The sequence below is a fragment of the Hydra vulgaris genome, chromosome 12 (genome assembly GCF_038396675.1).
Source record: "Hydra vulgaris chromosome 12, alternate assembly HydraT2T_AEP".
Lineage (NCBI taxonomy): Eukaryota > Metazoa > Cnidaria > Hydrozoa > Anthoathecata > Hydridae > Hydra > Hydra vulgaris.
In genome coordinates, this window is record NC_088931.1 from 65,722,199 (window position 1) to 65,741,499 (window position 19,301).

The following is a 19,301-nucleotide window of genomic DNA, read 5'->3' on the forward strand; positions in this document are numbered from 1 at the left end:
AAAGTCTTCTTAACTATCTTGGGGCCCCTAACATTGCGGAGCCCGAAACTATAGCCCCCTTTAACCCCAACCCACCTTAATCCAGCACTGGAAACAAGACACGAGTATATAATAAAAAATTATATTAAACTCTTTAATAAATAAAAGAACATTTGTTTCCTTATTAAGCAATCATAAGATGTTACTTTATATAAAAAATGTCACCTAATTTTATAAAAAAATTATAAAAGAGCAATGTTTAGAAAATATTTGTTCTAAACATAATTTATTTTTTCGCGTTACAAGTTATTTTCTTTTTCTAGTTTATTTTTTTTGTAATTGTCTCTCATCGGTCCAATTAATCCTTTTTGCGATTTTTTTTGTTTTTTGAAATGTTCTCAAAACGACTAAAAAATCTGGCCAGTTTTTCGCAACTAAATATTATTCCTGTGGTCAGTTATCAAAGCGATCGCTCCCGCTTCCCGACCAAGCCTGCTATGCCAGTTGTAAAGTATTCAAAAAATGTTAGAAATTATTTTTTGTCTGACATTTAACTAATTTGTTTACATAAATAAAAGCCAAGCCAGACACATTTTTTTTATTACTACAATCATTTCCCTAAGGTTCAAAAACACCACTTTATTTACATAAAGACATATTTGTTTTTACTACTATTTTTCAATTTATTTTATTATTATTTATTTAAAACATAAATAAAATAATGTAAAACAAATCTAAAAATACTTACAGAATAGATGTAAGAAATACTTGTGGCCAGCACAATCAAAACATCCATATTTGTTGTACGGTGTCTTAAAGATTTGATAGCAGAAGTGTAAAAGTATCTTCCACTTACTACCTGTTAGAAGAAAGTTGTTATTTTTCTTTTTAAATAAAATAAAATATCATTCACACATTGAGTAGGAAAATTTTAAAAATTAAAAGATAAACAGGACTTAAATTAACGCACTAAAATCATGATCAACTAAATCATAATCTTACTTTTCTTATTTAATATTTGAATTTTTTCTATTTTTTTGTTGTTGTTGAAACAAATATTTTAGAACTAACCGTTATAACAAAATCTATTTAAAAATTTGTAACCATTTATCACCATTTGGGTAATGAAGTATGACTGCAAAAACCTTAAAATATACTTCCAAAATGAATTTAGAATTTTGTTACTTACTTGAGTAACAATTTTTGTTACTCAAGTAAGAAACAACTTACATAAATTTTTATATATTTTTTAATTACAAACAACAGATTTTTAATTGTTTATTAAAGTATGACTGACCACAGATTTTATTATTTACTAAAAAACTGCACATTTATTGTTTATAAATTTTTTTTTTTTATTATTTTGTTATTTACAAAACTTATAATATTTATAAAAATATTTGTAATAATTCATTATAAGTTAAATCTTAAAGAAAAAAAACTCAATATAGTTTTAACGAACTTTAAACAACTTTACAACTTTTACTTACAGGGGTTTTAACGAACTTTAAACAACTTTACAGGGGGTTTTAACGAACTTTAAACAACTTTACAGGGGTTTTACCACCTCTAACATTGCTCCTTCCCCAGCTAGAAAAAGACAGGTGAAAACTTAGAAATAGGAGAGGATTTGGGACAATCTGATGATTAGATTTTTGTGTGTTAATTTGAACCCAGTTAAATAATACAACATTAAAAAATTACTTGAACAATTGAACACAATGACAACAAAATCATATTTTCCAATGATAATCCCGAAATCAACAATATATCGTGAATGTTGTGTTTCATTAAAATCATGTATGTAAACTTAATTAAAATAACAGGCAGACCAAACAAAACAGAGAATATGAAGGTACGTTTCCACCTACAAAAAATATAAAAGCAATTAATGAACCAAAGAAATATTACGCAAAAAATACCGCAATGTGTATAATAGAAATTTATGCAACAAAACAGAGAATATGAAGGTACGTTTCCACCTACAAAAAATATAAAAGCAATTAATGAACCAAAGAAAAGTTACACAAAAAATACCACAAGGTGTATAATGGAAATTTATGCAACTTTTATTTTTATTTTTGTTTGAAAATCACAAAAAAATACTGAAACTAAATGTGTACTACACATTTGATTTTTACTGAAATTAAATGTGTAGTACAACATTAACAATTAAAAAATATGATATGAACATTAATAGTTAGAAAAAATATTAAAACACCTGAGGCATCGAAAGCACTCAAAATCTCAAACTTTAATAATTCAAAATCAAATTAAAACTGAAAAATACAAAACTTATTTTACAAAGTTATTAAAAAATTATTTTAAAACTTTTTTACATCGATTATAAAATAAGCTTTGAAACTACACCTTTTCAAGGTGCAATTAAGAGTATGAAAGTTGCAATTAAGAAATGTAATTTAGATATCGTAATATACAATTAAGAAACACAACATGTAATTAAAAAATGGTAAAATGTAATTAAGAATACACAAATTGTAATATACAAATGAGAATAAATAATTTGTAACTGCGAATGTAAGCTTATATATATAAGCATTATAAAAGATTTTCTGGAACATGAATTTGAATAAGTTGATAATATCAAATTAAGCATTTGTATGCACCAGCAATAATAATGGAATTAAAAGGTCATCATGACCCAAAAGTTTGTTATTAAATTGAACCCGTGAAAGCATTTATTTGACCAAACTTGGCTACATCCACTACTGCCACTACATGCTACTACTATCAGAACCAACTTGTTCAATTTGTAAGTACAAAATACATAAAACCAAATAAGTTGATAATTAGGTGACTCTGTAGCAAACTTTAATTGCCAAATATAAGACAACCTACAATTAGGCTCCCAAAAAAAAAAAATTAAGACAATTTAATATTAGTGTCAGCACAACAACTATCACCAGTTACCTAGAAGGCAGATTGTTTACATTAAAAAAAGTGCACAAAGAACCTTCTACAATGAACAGTAATGAAAACAAACAAAGAGTTGAATATGTTAGGAACATCAATGAACATATCACAAATGATCATCAGATAGTTTGGTTGGATAAAACAAAGTTTAACCTTTTTTAATGAAAAGCGCAAGAAAGTGTTAAACACGGAAGAAGTGCAATAATGAAAATACCTGCTACAAAAGGTGCAAACATATAGTTGATTGCAGCTATACCAACAGCAAATATCATGATAGAAACACAAATCATTAAATGCAGATTCTTGTAACAAGTGGATAGTGGCTATGTTTCACCAATAGATTACATCTAAGAATCGTTTAGAGGATTTGGTTCTTGTAAAAGAAAATGCTTCATGTCATGCTTGTTTAGAAAGGGTGTTTGAAAATTTACCAGCTTGTTAGGTTTAGGACCCTATTGCCCAATGTTAAACCTGATGGAAACAATGGGGTCCCAAATATACATATCACAGTATATTATTATTTATTAAAACATATGGCCACCTCAGAGAAATTAGGATTCAACCTTAAATTACAAGGTAAATTAAAGCAGCAAAATTAAAAATACAAAGAACTTTGTTCTGAGAATCTATATTATAAACTTTTCTTAATTACAACTTTCATGTTTTCAATTAGATCTTACAATTTCTTATTTACAAGTTTCATGTTTTAAATTACATCTTATGTTTCTTAATTACAACTTTCAAGTTCTCAATTACATCTTGAATAGGTGAAACTATATGAAGTATATTTATTAACTTACTATGTTATTAATGCAATACAACATATAAAAAGTTATAAATACTAGATAAGATTTCATCTATTGTCATTAAAATAAATGATTAGTAAAAAAGAAAGATTAAACAACTAATAAAAAAAGATTAAAAAATTATTAAAAAAAAGATTAAATAATTAATCTAAAAGAAAGATTAAATGAATATTAAAAAAAAGAAAGATTATTTTATTAATAAAACGAAAATATCAAATGATTAATAAAAAAAATAAAATTAAATGATTAATAAAAAAAATAAAATTAAATGATTAATAAAAATCTGCCCAATTGCTTGCTGCAGCTTTGCAACAAATGTTTTGCATCCAAAATCATCCAAACAAAAAAATGTAGATATGCAGAGACATGAAGAGGAGCGTCTTAATAAACTGCAGCCCCCTATACACACCACACCTCCCTAATATAAGACTTGATCAAATATATCTTTTCAGTAAACATTTCAATTGTAGTGAGCTGTTTAAGCATAAGCATTTCATCCAGTTTCATTCTTGTAAAACATAAAATGAATGACAGAAATTGATAATCACAGTATATCAGATGCTGGTCTAGTAATACTAGACCAGCATCTAATATACAGTAAGAAACTGTTAAAAGCAAATTAAAGGTAGATGTATTGACAACCTTGTCATTCCAAGTATTAGCAACAAATTTCTATAAATATAGAAACAAATGCGATAATCTATAGAATATATTAATCGAAATGATTAAATTATCACTTATCTCAATTGTAATAGTTGATAAAAAAATAATATGATTAAGTATGATTTTCATGATACTTAACCATACTTAACATATTTACGATAACAGCGTTTATATTATGTACTAACAACTAAGAAATTACCCCCTTGAGAGTTTTGAATTAGTAATAATAAAACAATAATAATAATAATAAAAAAATAATGCTTTATTATAATATTATTTTTATCTCCAATAAATTCAACAAAATAATTCTTACTGATTTATTTCACTCTTTTGAGAAAAATATTCATTTTTCTTCAAGTTATTGAGACTGACTGTGAAGCCAAGACTTTCAATATACTCTTTTATATCACGAGGACCACATAGGCTTGAATCATATGTACATCTTACAATACTGTTTGAAACAACTACATTTGTTATCGCTTTATTCTTTTTAAGCAGAGAACTTTCTATCAAGTAGATAGTACTTGGATCAGAACACTCATATATCTAAAAAATTTTAACTGTTTTTTTAACTACTACTTTTTAATATTTCTGCCTCCAATAAAATAGAAGTTTGTTCAGAAAAAATTTGAATGGGAAAAACTAGTTAAACCATTAAGAATTTTTTCTGAGTGCACAAAAAAATATATATACACATGCACAAACACATGTAAATTATGTTAGTGTATATAACAAATAGAGTGCTTGATGTTCTTAAAGAATAGAGCAATAAAAAATAAATTAGTAAAATCTTTCGTAGTTTTTTCTTTGACAGGCTGTTTTTTCTTCTATAGGTTTATCAGGAAAGAAGGAAGAAAAAACCAGGCACAAATGTTTTGATGTAACAATGGAAGTTATAAACGAGCAGCAATTAGCAAATTTGTACATGTATATAAAAATATATATTGTATATATATCTATAAATATATATTGTATATATATATAATTATATATTGTGCATATATATATATATATAAATATATATTGTATATATATATTTAAATATATATATATATATATATATATATATATATATATATATATATATATATATATATATATTATATATATAAATATATATTGTACATGATTTGTTGAAGAAAATTCTAGATAACCGTTTTTACTAATTTATATATATATATATTTTTTTTCAATTCTCTAGCTAAGTTAGTTCAATTTAATCATTTAGACTTGAACCATCTTTTTGGTTCAACCCACTGTACAGCAAAAATGTTTCAACAAATATAGGAAAAGCATTTTTTAAATTAACAGATAAACATTTCCCTCCCTCTAACAAATTGCACAATATTCATTAAAGTAAGCTATAGCTGTACCAAAAATATAGAAAAAATTATAAAAAGGCCACAATATGCATTTATTAATAAAAATGAATTTCTCAAAGAATAAAATACTGAAAACTGTAATTGCAAACAAAAAATTGAATGCCCTATAAATGGCAAATGCTTATCAAAAAATATAATTTACAAATGCAATGCTTCCTCACAAAATAACCCTGATAAACATTATATTGGCTTAACCAGCGGCAACTGGAAAAAACTTCAAGCCAATCACAGAAATAAATGTGTGCACGAGCGGAGAATTACCAGTCTAAAACAGATATGGCAGGTGATGCGAGGAGTAAGGATTTTCTTGGGCTTTTTTTATATTTAGATAAAAGCTCATGGATAATTAAAATTGATTACAAGTGAATCTATTATTTTTACTTTGGTTAAGTCATAATTTAAATATTAAGTTAAAAGGCAATTTTAAAAATTCTGTGCATTAAAAAGTAAATTTTATTTTTAAAAAGTTTTTATTAAAAATATAAAATTTAAATAGCTTTTAAAAACTACTAAAGCCCAATAGTTCTTTATTGTTGTTGTTTCTTTAAGATGTTTTTTAAAGAAATTCTTACAATGGTCATATTACAAACTTAACAAATTTGAACTCAATAAGTTTAAATTTATTAAATTTATCTAAAAAATAATCATGTTAAAACATTTTTAAAAAACTTTCAATTACAAACTTTTATACCTTTAAGATGTTCACAAAAACAAAACAATTAATAAACATTTTTTCGTTTTTATTATAATTGTGTAATTACTTATTAAATATATATACTTATAAGTATATATATTCAGACGCCTGAATTATGTGAAGGGGACTACAAATATTCCTTCAATGTAATAAAGTCACTTAAAAGGGTGGCTATTGATTTTTTATCGAAACTTCTAGTATTTTAATGATTTGAGAATTCTATAAAAAGAAAAGTAATGGTCTATAATATTAATAAAGCTATATTTTGAAAGTATCAAAGTTTGTTTTTCGCATATTCTATTATTAATTAGAACAGAAGAAAATTGTACCAGCGTTTAAATGTATTTAATAAAATACTCAAATAACCTAAATAAAAACTAAAAAGTTTAATGGTTAAAACAAAAATACTTTAAACTAAATCTTAAAAATCTAAATTTAGTTTTGAAGCAGTGCAAAATAGCAAAACATTGAAAAATTTAGTTTCAAATGAATGTAAAATAGTTTCGCAACTTTTATTAAAGTTTTAAAAAACAAACCAATTCATTATGAAAAACATAAGTCTCTCTGCCATAGATTTTTCTTTTCTTATGAAAAAGGAGAAGTGCTTTTGTTTAAGAGATTTTTTTTCACAAATGTATGTTTCTTATTAATTCAATATGCGTCACTTAGCGAAAATAGGATTTTACTCACATTTCTTAAAGATTATTTCAATTTTAACTTTTTTAATACTTTCTTACGGAATTAGGTTAATAGTTCCTAATTAAAAAAAGATTAATATATATTTTTTTAATTTTCCTTTTCAAAAAGGGGGAATTTTAGGGTTAAAAAAATCACATGCTTTTGGTAAATATTCAAATAGTTTATAATAAAAATCAAAATTTTGCATCATACTTTTATATTATCAACTTAATGATGTATTAAATTAATTTAAAGCCAAAAAAAGTCAAAAAAAGTTTTTGCATAATAGTTTTTTCTTGTTTATTTCAGTCCGCAGAGATTAATGGATTGAATCATGTTACTACAGAAGTAGCCAGTTTTTTATTTGATACAAATTTTATGCAACTAACCGACTTTTCATAAGTAAAAAAAATATTCTGGCTACCTCTGTAGTAAGATACTTCAATTCATTTTTATACGTGTGAACTGTATAGAAAACTGACTAACGTTATTCTCCTGAAACCTTTTTCATATATAGTTATAATATAACAAAATGATATAATAAATAAAAATGCTTTAATGCTCAGTAAGAAAAACTATCGGTTTACAACTCTTTATTAATGGTAAACTAAATTAATCCGGAAAAGAAGAAAAATCCGGTTTTTTAAATATTTACATTTTCTTTAAATTTAATTATAAATATAAATATGATGTACTGTGTAAAAATTATTTAAAAATATTTTATGGTTCTCAAATTATTAACCTATTTCCTTTTTAAGTAGGAGTGCGACGCTTAATGCAAGGCTGCAAACAACCACTATTAGGGTTGGAAGTTTTTGGAAGAGAAAAGAAGAAGATTGTAGAGCAAGATAACAATTGACACACAACTTAAAAGATAGCAAAATATATGAATCAGGAAAGCAAGATGAAGGAGGTGAATTCCAAAGAATTGATGATCAAGGAAAAAAACTAGACGAATAAGAGTTTTTTGAGCACTTAGGAACAGTCACAGAAAAAAGAAGGAGACTTAATTAAATGACGAGTAACACGAGAATGAACTTTAGTAGATGGCACAAGAGATGCCATCTACTAAAGAGAGAAAGGGCATCATTAGAAGATCCGCCCAAGATATGGCAACAGTATTCCATACAAGGCCGGATATGAGAATTATAGAGATAGAGTAGCTCGCAGAGAGGCTGATTCCATCAATAGATGAAAAATATTAGAGTACTAACAGTGCCATGCTGTGCATGGATGGTGTCCCTGTTCGTACTTTAGGTGTGCATTGTTGAGGCCACATTCAAAGCCCTTTGTTATGGCTTAGGGTTTATTAATAGTAATGAGGCAATTGCTTGGACTATTAAATAGTGAACTGAGTACTATCTATGCTTTGAGTCAAGTTCTTTAAAAAATTCAAAATGACTAAAGTACCAAAAACTATAAAACACAAAAAACCAGTCATCACCAAGTTTTCTAAACCTATCATTCACTAATATTCATGGTCTTCGAAGTAACTTTTCTTCTGTTGAGTCTTATCTCTTGCAAAGTTCACCAGACCTACTTGCTCTTTGTGAAACTAATTTGAGTTTAGCTGTCTAATCTTGTGATCTTAGTGTTGATGGTTATCTTCCTTTAATTCGTAAAGGCTCCAATAGTCACATGCTTGGCCTGGGCATTTGAATCTAGGTTTGAATCTGCAGACTATTTTTTATGTGCTTTCGTTTAGCACCACTTTACTCTATGGCCTTTCTCTTTGTTCTATATCGCTCTCCTTCATCTCAAGACTGCACTCTTTTTAAAGGTGGAAAGTTTAGAATGCTGGTCTTCTCCAAAGCTTTATTCTTATGGTGTATCTGGTAACATCTTTAAGATTATTGAGTCCTTCCTTTCCAATCGTAGTATAAAAGTTGTCCTCGATGGACGGCACTCTTTCATATTCTGTAACTTCAGGGATTATTCAAGGTTCAATCCTTGGCCCTATTCTCTTTTTAATTTATATTAACAATCTTCCAGATATTCTCACACCTAAGGTGGCATTGTTCGCTGATGATACTACCATTTATTCTTGTCATGATAAGCCTACACTCTCTGATTGATTGGAGGGGGCATTTGAGCTAGAAAAGGATCTCACTTCTGCTACAGCATGGGGCTTACAGTGGCTAGTGAACTATAATTCAGATAAAACCCAATTTTTTTCAGCAATGGTTATCACAATAATTTAGATCTAATTATATTTATGAATGGTAATGTACTTGATGAGTCATCTACCATCATCTTCTAGGATTAACTCTTACTTCCGATCTTTCTTGGAAACCATATATCATATCCATTGCAAAATTAGCATCTGCTAAGGTTGCATCTCTTTATTGTGCTCGCCACTTTCTTACTCTGGATTCTATTCTCTATCTCTATCTCAAATCCACCCTTGTATAGAATACTGTTGCCATATCTTGGGCGGATCTTCTAATGATGCCCTTTCTCTTTTTAGACAAGGTGCAAAAACGCATTGTAACCATAGTTGGACCTGCTCTTGCAGCCAACCTTCAACCATTATCGTATCGCCATAATGTTGAAGGTTGGCTGCAAGATTATTATGGGTTGCCATAATCTCTTTTCTACAAATACTATAATAATGCACACACACACATATATATATACATATAATAAAATATATTTAAAAAGTCACAAGAAAAAAGTGATATAAAATCACTTCATAAAAGGTTCATATTTGGAAAACAGTTCTTAAATTAAACTTTAATAACATCATGAACCAAATTGAACATATTGATTATATTTTTAATTACAGTGGTGGCTCAAAAAATAAGAGCCACCCAACATTTTTACAAATTTTCATATTCTGAAGCTGATTTTCCCTATATTTTGTAATGAATTAAATTTACAACTATTTATTTTGGGAATATAGGATATAAATAATAGTAAATGACAAAAATATAGAAGTGTAACGTATATTTAGAAAAAATAAATAAGATATACAAAATATTGTACACAAAATCACTAATACTTAGTGTGGCCACCTTTTGCAGCAATTACGGCTTCAACTCTTCTGGTCATACTTTTGATGAGGTTTTGACAACTTTTTTTTATTTCCTCTCTGTGGTGCCAAACATTTATTAATTTTTCAATCAAATCTCTTTTATTTGTTATAAGATTTTTACTTATATCCCTTTTTAACCATTCCCATAAATTTTCTATGGGATTTAGGTCGGGCAAGTTTCCTGGCCAGGGTAATACATGGATTTTTTCAGCCTCTAAAAACTTTGTTACAGTTTTTGCCTTATGGCATGGAGCAGAGTCGTGCTGGAAGGTAAAGTTCCCATTCGGATACCATTCCATCACTTGAGGAATCATTCTTTCCTTCAAGACTTGGATGTACTGGTCCTGCCGCATTGTATTTTTTACAATGTATAACCTTCCAGTACCCTGGCTACTAATGACTGACCAGACCATAATTTTTAGCGGGTGCTTCACCCTCTCCACAAGACAATCTTCATTGAACATTTCACCTGTCCTTCTTCGGACGAAATTAGTTTTATCCATTAGAATTTCCAATGTGGATTCATCTGAGAAGCAAACCTAAAATTTTCAAAATTGGGTTAATATTTTTGATGAAATATTTATATTCTTTTTTTTTAATATGGCATTCGTTTAAATTTTAATGTGTTTATGAAGAGAAACTGAGTACTTATTCTTTCCCAATCATCAGTGGTAAAATGGCGATGATTTTTAGCCCATTGGAGACGTTTATCCTTCATTGCCTGGGTGAGCCTTGGTTTTTTGGCTGGTCTACAGGCCTTAAACCCCTGCTCCGCCATTCTTCTCCGAAGTGTTGCAAGGGATATTGTTATACCTTCATTGTTTATGATTTCCTTAAGCACTTTTTTCGATTTTCTCCTATTTTCTATCACAATATCCCTTATTTTTCTTTCGGTGCGAGGCGTTGTAATTCGATTTCGTCCACAACTTTTTCTTTTATTCAATTTTAGTGATTGATTATTGTCCAGTTTTCTTTTAATCCTATTGACTGTTGCTCTGGAAACATTCACACACTTGGCAATTTGCCTGTTGGAATGATTTCCACTCGACAAATATCCTTGAGTAAGCCCTAGTTTTGTGGGAGAAATATCTTTCTCTTTGCCCATACCTTAAAAACACCAATTATTTTAAAAAATAGCAAAATTTACCTAAATATGATAAAAAAGTTGTAAAATAATGATAACTTACTTGTAAATAGAATATATAATAAGTGTTGAATAGTAAAATAAACAAATTTTGGTGTAAAAATATAAAATCAACAAATAAAAACCACCAGAAACACAACTATCGCCCAGTACAACATGTACTAAAATGTGACATCTTCTGCAATAATGCAACTAACTTCACTCTAAACCGCTCAATAGTGTTGTCATTGTAAAAATATGTTCAAAACAAAGTAATTAACAATGCAAAATGACAAAAACTGGACATCCGTATGTATTTTAATTAATTTCACAGTCGAAACTCAAATATTGTCTAAATTTCGATGTGGCTCTAATTTTTTGAGCCACCACTGTATATTTCATTATGATTAAATTTTGATTGATTATTTAATTTATACAGTTAAAGGTTTTTAATAAATGCTTTTATGCTAGTTTATCTGAATGTGTGATGAGAATTTGTAATATTTTTAGAGTTAAGATAATCCAATTGATGATCACAGTAAAGATCCACATGATGATTACAGATGATGATCCACATGATGATCACAGATGATGATCATAGATGATGATCCACATGATGCACAATGTTAAGGAGATGAGCAACTATTAATTCAAATACTCCACCACAAAATATTTTTTTTTAATTACAATATAAATGAAATGCCTATGAAACTGTTTTAATCAAAGTAATATTTGGGAAAACTGTTTAGACTGAGTTATACGCTAAGCTATGCTTCTCTCTGATAGCAAACTATTTTCTTCCTTCACAATAGCATGTACATGTAACTAGGCAACAGATAACAAAAGCCTTAAATTTATATTTATAGCTTTTATAAGCAAAAAAATCTAAAATATTTATAATATAAGTATTTTCATATAATAAATCTTATAACCTGATAACCAGAGCCCAGTTAATGTAAGATAATCCCAGGCAAAATAAAATATAGGATGATCACAAAAATGAACTAATCCTTACATACACAGATAAAAAAAATTAATTAATAATTTATATATTATTATAACTCAAATAGTTAACTTTGTGATTCGTTTTCAAGACAACTCTAATCCTAACAACATTCCTGTCATAGTCTTACAAAATTGTTCTCCAGAACTCTCTTCAATTCTCATAAACTATTTAATAAGTGCTTGACTGAATTTTATTTTCCTGCTGAAAAATGGCATCCATTGTTTCAATTTTCAAAAACACCTAATCAATATTCTATCTGTTATTAGCAAGGTCTTTGGGCCATTGATCAACAAATTTCTAACATCTTGAGTTAAATAACTTACTGTAAGATAGTCAATACAGTTTGCATTCTTCTCGCTGATTACCACTGCCTTGTTAACTGCTGTGACTGAAAGATTTTATGGTGCATTAGATGGAGGCCGCGAGACTAGGGCTATTGTTCTTGATATATCTTGATATATATATATATATAAGATTTTGACATGTCTTCTCTACAATATTGCTTCATGTGGTGTATTTGGGAAAGTTTTTGAGAGTATCAAATCATTTCATTTTAACTGCTTTATTAAAATCATCTTTGAAGGCCAACACTTTTCTCCGTTTCCAGTAACTTCTGGAGTACCTCAAGGTTATATCCTTGGTCATGTTTTATTTCTTATCTTGCTTAATGATCTTTCTGACAATTTGACATCTAAAGTTGCTTTATTTGCTGATGATTCTACTTTATACTCCTGTATTGAAAAAAAAGCCTTCTCTTTTGGATCACTTAGAATAGGCCGCCAATCTTATTAAATAAACTCAATTATTTACTACAAACAACTGTAACAATACTCTCGACATTTCTATATCGATGAATGGCAACCTCTCACTGAATCCCAATCCTCTCACTGAGTCCTCTTCTTTACATCTTCTTGGATTATCATTCACTATTGATTTTACATGAAAACCACTTATACAATTGATTGCTAAATTAACATCAGTTAAGGTTTGCTGCTTCTCCTTACTGTGCATTTTTTTACTCCTGATTCCACTCACTACCTCTACAAATATTTTATTTGTCCCTGTATGGAATACTGCTGTCATATTTGGGCTGGTTCTTTTGATGATGCTCTTTCTCATTGTAAATTGGACCTGTTCTATATGCCAAGTTTGAGCTTCTCTTCCATTGTCATAAAGTTGCATCTTTTTATCTTCTCTACAAATACTATCATGGTTGCTGCTCAAATGAGCTATCATCTTTCGTTCAACTAACTAAAACTCATTTATGCTGGACTCGTCATTTAGCAAACTCTTATTTTTTTACTGTACCTGTATTTTTCTAATTTTTTCCCCTACACTTAAACCCTTTGAAACTCTCTTCCATCTTCATGTTTTCCTTACTCATACAACTTACAACTTTTCAAGTCTTCTGTCACCCATTTCTTTGCTCTTTAACTCTATTCTTTTTAGTAACAATTAACTTAACAATGTTGCTTGCAGTCTTGTTGGGAGTGAATCCCTTTGAATAGCACAGAGGAGTTTGCATTAACTACATAAAAATCATTTAAACACAGCCAGGATAGCTACATTTTACTTTAAACATAAATAATCTCTCTCTACCTTATAAATAATCTCTACCCTCTCTACCTTTTCTACATCAAAAACCCTCTCTACCTTTTCTACATCAGCTGCAGCTATGCAAAAGAAATAATAAACTACAACAAAAATAGTAACAAAAAGAAATAATAATAAATACAATAAAAATAACTAACCTTGAATTCTATAGTTTTTTGAATAACATTCGCACTTTTTATAAAGGTGGCTGGAAAACCAAGATCAGATATATAATTTGTAACATCATTTGAATCAATTAAACTTTTATCGTAAATAACTTCAGCTTTCTGTGCAAGTAAACCAACAGCAATATAAGAAATACCTAAAATTTGAAATCCAATTATCTGTATGTAATCAAAATCAGAAAAATATTATAATTTGGAAAGGCTTTTGAATTAAATAATAAATTTAATTAAAAAAATACAATATTTAATTACATATTTTGAAGTTTTACTAAAGTTAAAAAAAAAAAAAAGTTCTTACTAAAATTATAAAATGCATTGTGATTTATATTCACATTATTTTTATATTATATGTCACATAAAACACTAATACCTTTCTTTTTCTTCATTTCTTTTTCGATTTTGTTTACACAAGATGAACAAGTCATTCCAGATACATGAAAAAATGATTTGCAAAGTTTATCTTTGTCATTATCTCTTTCAATGTTTTGGAGATCGCTGTTATGGAGGTCAACCTCTACAGAACAAACTGGTGCTTCGTGACTTTTTTTAGGCAGTTCTAGAAAAAAAAATATTTATGAAATACTTAGGATAACATATTTGGAATAACACAATTATATAATAAATATAAAATAAAATTTACACTTCTAGTATTTATCATAAATAAATGGATTTCCTCAAAATTTTAACTTGATAAATCAGCAGTTTAACTTTAAAAAAAAATTGAAAAATTATTAGTTTAAGACTTAAAATACTTAATTTTCAAAATTAATTTAATGGCATTGCACAGTAGGTCAGAATAGCAAGTTTGCAACAAAATTAATAAGTAATCAATACTAATGTTTAACTAAATTTGACATGAAAATGAATATAAAGTCTGCAATTCTTCTGAAAGTAATACTTTTTTTTACTTAGGATACTTAGGATTAAGGGTATTTAAGATTTAAGAATTAAGGGCATTTAAGATTATACCTAATTTTGTCTAGCAACAGGATACTTTAGCAGTGGCAGATTTTTATTTGTGCTAAATACTCTAAATTTTGCAAGTGTATTAAATAGGGATGGCTCTTTTACTTATTTTAATGTAAAACATGAATTACTTTTTAACGTAAATTACTTTACTAACTCATATTTAAAGATATAATTTACCTAAATTTAAAAGTAATTCTTTTTTTTGTACATAATTTATATAACATGTAAAACTTAATTACTTAAGTTAAGTTTTTTAAATAACTAACTTTTTCTGATAAAAGTAATTTATTTTTAAAAGTAAAAGTAATTTGTATTTTTACTTTTTCTTGCAAAAGTTTAAATGAACTTTTAATGGTAAGTCATGTAAAGTAATTTACTTTTAATGGTAAGACATGTAAAGTAATTTACTTTAAAAAGTAATTTTGGTTATAATTATGTAAAAAAAATGACATCGAAATGCAATTTCTTTTTTATATGTAAAAAAAGCTATTTATGAAGTAAACTTACATAAATATAATATTTAAAAAACATAACACTTACTTTACAAAGTAAAATAAAGCTACATCATAAAACCAAATTACTTTTACGTGTAAAAGTAACTAATTAGCAAAAACAGCTTACATAAAAGTAATTTGAGAAATAATTGTTATTTACAATTACAAATAAAAGTAAATTTTGTCTTTGAAATTTTATACTTTGCTTTGTAAGTAAGTAAAATTTATGTTATATTATTTACTTTTTTAAAGAGCAGTCATTTCATGTTGATTTAACATAAATTTTTTTGATGTTTTGATCATAAATTTAACATAGATGTTTTTGGGCACTGTTTGAGGGTACTTCTGGGTAAGACTTCAGGTAATACTCTGATGTATGTTGGCAGTGTTTGTGTTGGGGCATTGTAAAAGGATTTCTTTTCATGTATATCATAAAGGGTAATTCTATTGTAATTAGGGGCAAATATAGTCAACATCTGGGTATACCAGTAGAGTAGAGATGGGCTCCCTGTTGTATGAGAGCCACCTGCCTCGTCGAGAGGAGAGCAATCTGACTCATCTAACTACCATCCCATTAGTCTTCTTTCTATCATAAGCAAGGTTTTTGAGTCTTTAATTAATAAACACTTAATCTTGAATCTTGAATCTAATAACTTACTTTCTGATCATCAATATGGATATTGATCTTCTCGTTCTACTGCTAATTTGTTAACGGTAATAACCGATAGGTTTTATCATACATTAGATAAATATGGAGAGGTTAGGGCTATTGCTCTTGACATTTCGAAAGCCTTTGATAAAGTTTGTCATAATGGTCTTCTCCATAAGCTCTCTTCTTACTGTGTATCAGGTAACATCTTTAAAATTATTGAAATACTCCTTAGCAATTGTAGTATAAATGTTGTTCTCGATGGACAGCACTCCTTCATTTCCTGTAACTTCAGGAGTTCCTCAAGGTTTGATTTTTGTGCCCTTTATTTTTTTAATTTACATTAATAATCTCCCAGAAATTCACACATTTAAGGTTGCATTGTTTGCTGACAATACTACCATTTATTCTTGTCTTTATATGAAGTCAACACTCTCAATCCATTGCAAAATTAGCATCTGCTAACATTGCATCTCTTTATCATGCTTGTCACTTTCTTACTCCAGATTTTATTTTTTATCAAGGACAAACCCAGTCCTGTTTTGGTACTGCTGGAGCGGTATGGGCGCCTAAAAATATTAAATTTTTTTTTTTTTCATATTAAAAATAGAAATTTATTTTTTGGTTTTAAATACAGTAGTATATAACTAATTTTCTGTTTATTTTAGCTGCTTCATTTTTCTCTCAGGACAATAAAATGAATTAAAAAGCAATTGCTTTTTCCCATAATTTTGTGACGTAATGGAACATTATTTTTTTTAAAAATTGAATGTTACCAACTTAATTTTTAAAACTTCTTACAAAATTTTACAACAATGAAATGTATGAAAAATTTGCTTTTTCGAAAAATTAAACAATTTTAAAATAACCATTCAGAGTAAAGTTAATTTTTGTTTGTTGGCAATTAATATCAATATATTTATGATAAAAGATCTTACAACTGAGGTCATTTACAAATAGTTAAAAACTAATCTTAAGTAAATACCATGAAAAAGCATTGATAATACAAATAATAATGATAATAATAATAATGATAAATTATAAGAATAATAAGAAAACTATATGATAATAAATCAATATCAATTTTAAAACAAAAATTGAATTTAAGGCACAGACAAGAAAGTTACAAACACTTATGTACTGACAAAACATAACAACCTACCATGTAACTAAAACAATTACTCCAATAAAAAAGTAACAATGATTTAATAAATATAATAATCTTAATATCAATAATCATATAAATAAAAGTAATATAAATATTTCATTAAAAAATAACAATAAATAAACAAACAAAAATTTTTCAATAACACTTACAAATAAAAATGTGTCACCCACTTACACACAAACATTTAGTCATGAAAAGTATAGAGTTTTCATAATAAATGACAATATTAAAATAAAAAAGTAAAATAGTCTTTTTTAAAAATAATTTAAAATATTCTTTTTCCATGCTTCAAAAACGGAACAATTTTTATAAATTTTTTAATTCTTTTTAATTACTTTCCAATTTCGAATGTTTTATTTTCTTTTAACTTTGGTTTTTTGTCTTTCGTTTTTCTTATCTCATTTTTTCTTTTGTTAATTTGTTTGATTTGGTTTTGAATTTTTTTTAGCTTTTGGTTTTTTATTTCTTTCTTTTTCTTTTCTTCATTCTCTATATTTGTTTTTATTTATTTTTATTTATCTTTATTTCTTTCTTTTTTTTTTTTTTTTTTTGATAATTAAGAGTGAACTGTTTTTGATAATAAATGTCTAAGTAAAAATTTCAGTCTTAATAACAATGTCTCAAATTAAATTTTGAATGAATAAACTTTTCAGAAAGTTTTCTTTTTCATATTATTTTCGACTTGAATAATAATAAAAATAACGATTACAATAACTTAATAAAAGTTTTATTAAGATCTAGTTATTTCTAAACTTCAATGTCTTTAATGTAACTTATTTATTAAACATAACTTTTTTTGAATTATTCTTAATGATTAAAAAAATAAAATTTATTTTTTAAAATGTAATACTTTTTTTCAATCAAAAAATATAACATTTTTTTTATCATTAAGTTTACTGTAATTATTTCTTCTTTAATTAGCTTTAATTTAAAAGTAAATTTTATTAAATGCTTATGTTTTTTATTCGAATAGGTATTGTCTATTTATTATTATATATAGATATATAGACTATTATTATATATAGACAATAACTATTCGAATAGAAGACGTAAGCGTTATTACTTTTGTGTTAACTTTGAGTATTGATTAAAAATTGTTTAAAGTATTTAATTATTTAACTACTAATTATTTAAAACATTAATAACTACTAAAATTAAATTTAATAAAATATTATATTTTAAATATAGTTACTAAATGTTTAAAAAAATTAAAACAATTTTTAATAATTATTTACAAATAGCGTAGCATTAGCAACAAAAGCATTTTTTTAAATCTTAAAATTGTTTTTCCTAGTATAACTAAAGTAACATGATAACATCCACAGGTAAATTTATGTATTAAAATAAATGCCTTTAAATCAACTCCATATCTTCTGATAAAACTAAATAAGATAATCCCAAATGATTAAAATGATGATCAAAAATCACTGTCACAGCACAACTTTAACTTTGGGAAGGGAGGGGGGTGAGGTACAATCTTTTACTCCCCTCCCCCCTCACATCACCAAAAAAAAAAGGGTATCCCCAAATAAACTCTGGGTTTGTCACTGTTTATCTCGATAAATCTCAAATCCATCCTTATATGGAATACTGTTGCCATATCTGGAGCCGATCTTGAATGATGCCCTTTCTCTTTTAGACAAGGTACAAAAACATATTGTAAACATTGTTGGGCCTGCTCTTGCAGCCAACCTTCACTTCGTTGTAACAATATTTCTCTTTCTCTTTTCTATAAATACTATAATGTGCACTGCTTTAAAGAGCTAGCATCTCTTGTGCCATCTTAAAAATTCATTCTCATGTTACTCATCATTCAATTAAGTCTCATCTTTTTACTGTGACTGTTCTTAAGTGCTCCAAAAATTCTTATTCGTCCAGTTTTTTTTCTTCGAGCATCAGTTCTTTGGAATTCGCTCTCTTCATCATGTTTACCTGATTCATATA

At 27.2% G+C, this 19,301-nt stretch overlaps 1 protein-coding gene across 1 annotated transcript in view; it reads right to left on the minus strand.

The window, feature by feature from the left end:
* LOC100212535 (copper-transporting ATPase 1) overlaps positions 1-19,301 on the minus strand; it is a 78,578-nt gene that overhangs the window by 56,083 nt on the left and 3,194 nt on the right. Inside the window, exons 2-6 of the mRNA XM_065814161.1 lie at positions 14,448-14,633; positions 14,051-14,214; positions 4,696-4,928; positions 1,684-1,846; positions 728-838 (exon numbers count right to left, since the gene is read on the minus strand). Coding sequence (XP_065670233.1) covers positions 728-838; positions 1,684-1,846; positions 4,696-4,928; positions 14,051-14,214; positions 14,448-14,633 — 857 coding nt within the window. The remainder of the gene's footprint in view (positions 1-727; positions 839-1,683; positions 1,847-4,695; positions 4,929-14,050; positions 14,215-14,447; positions 14,634-19,301) is intronic.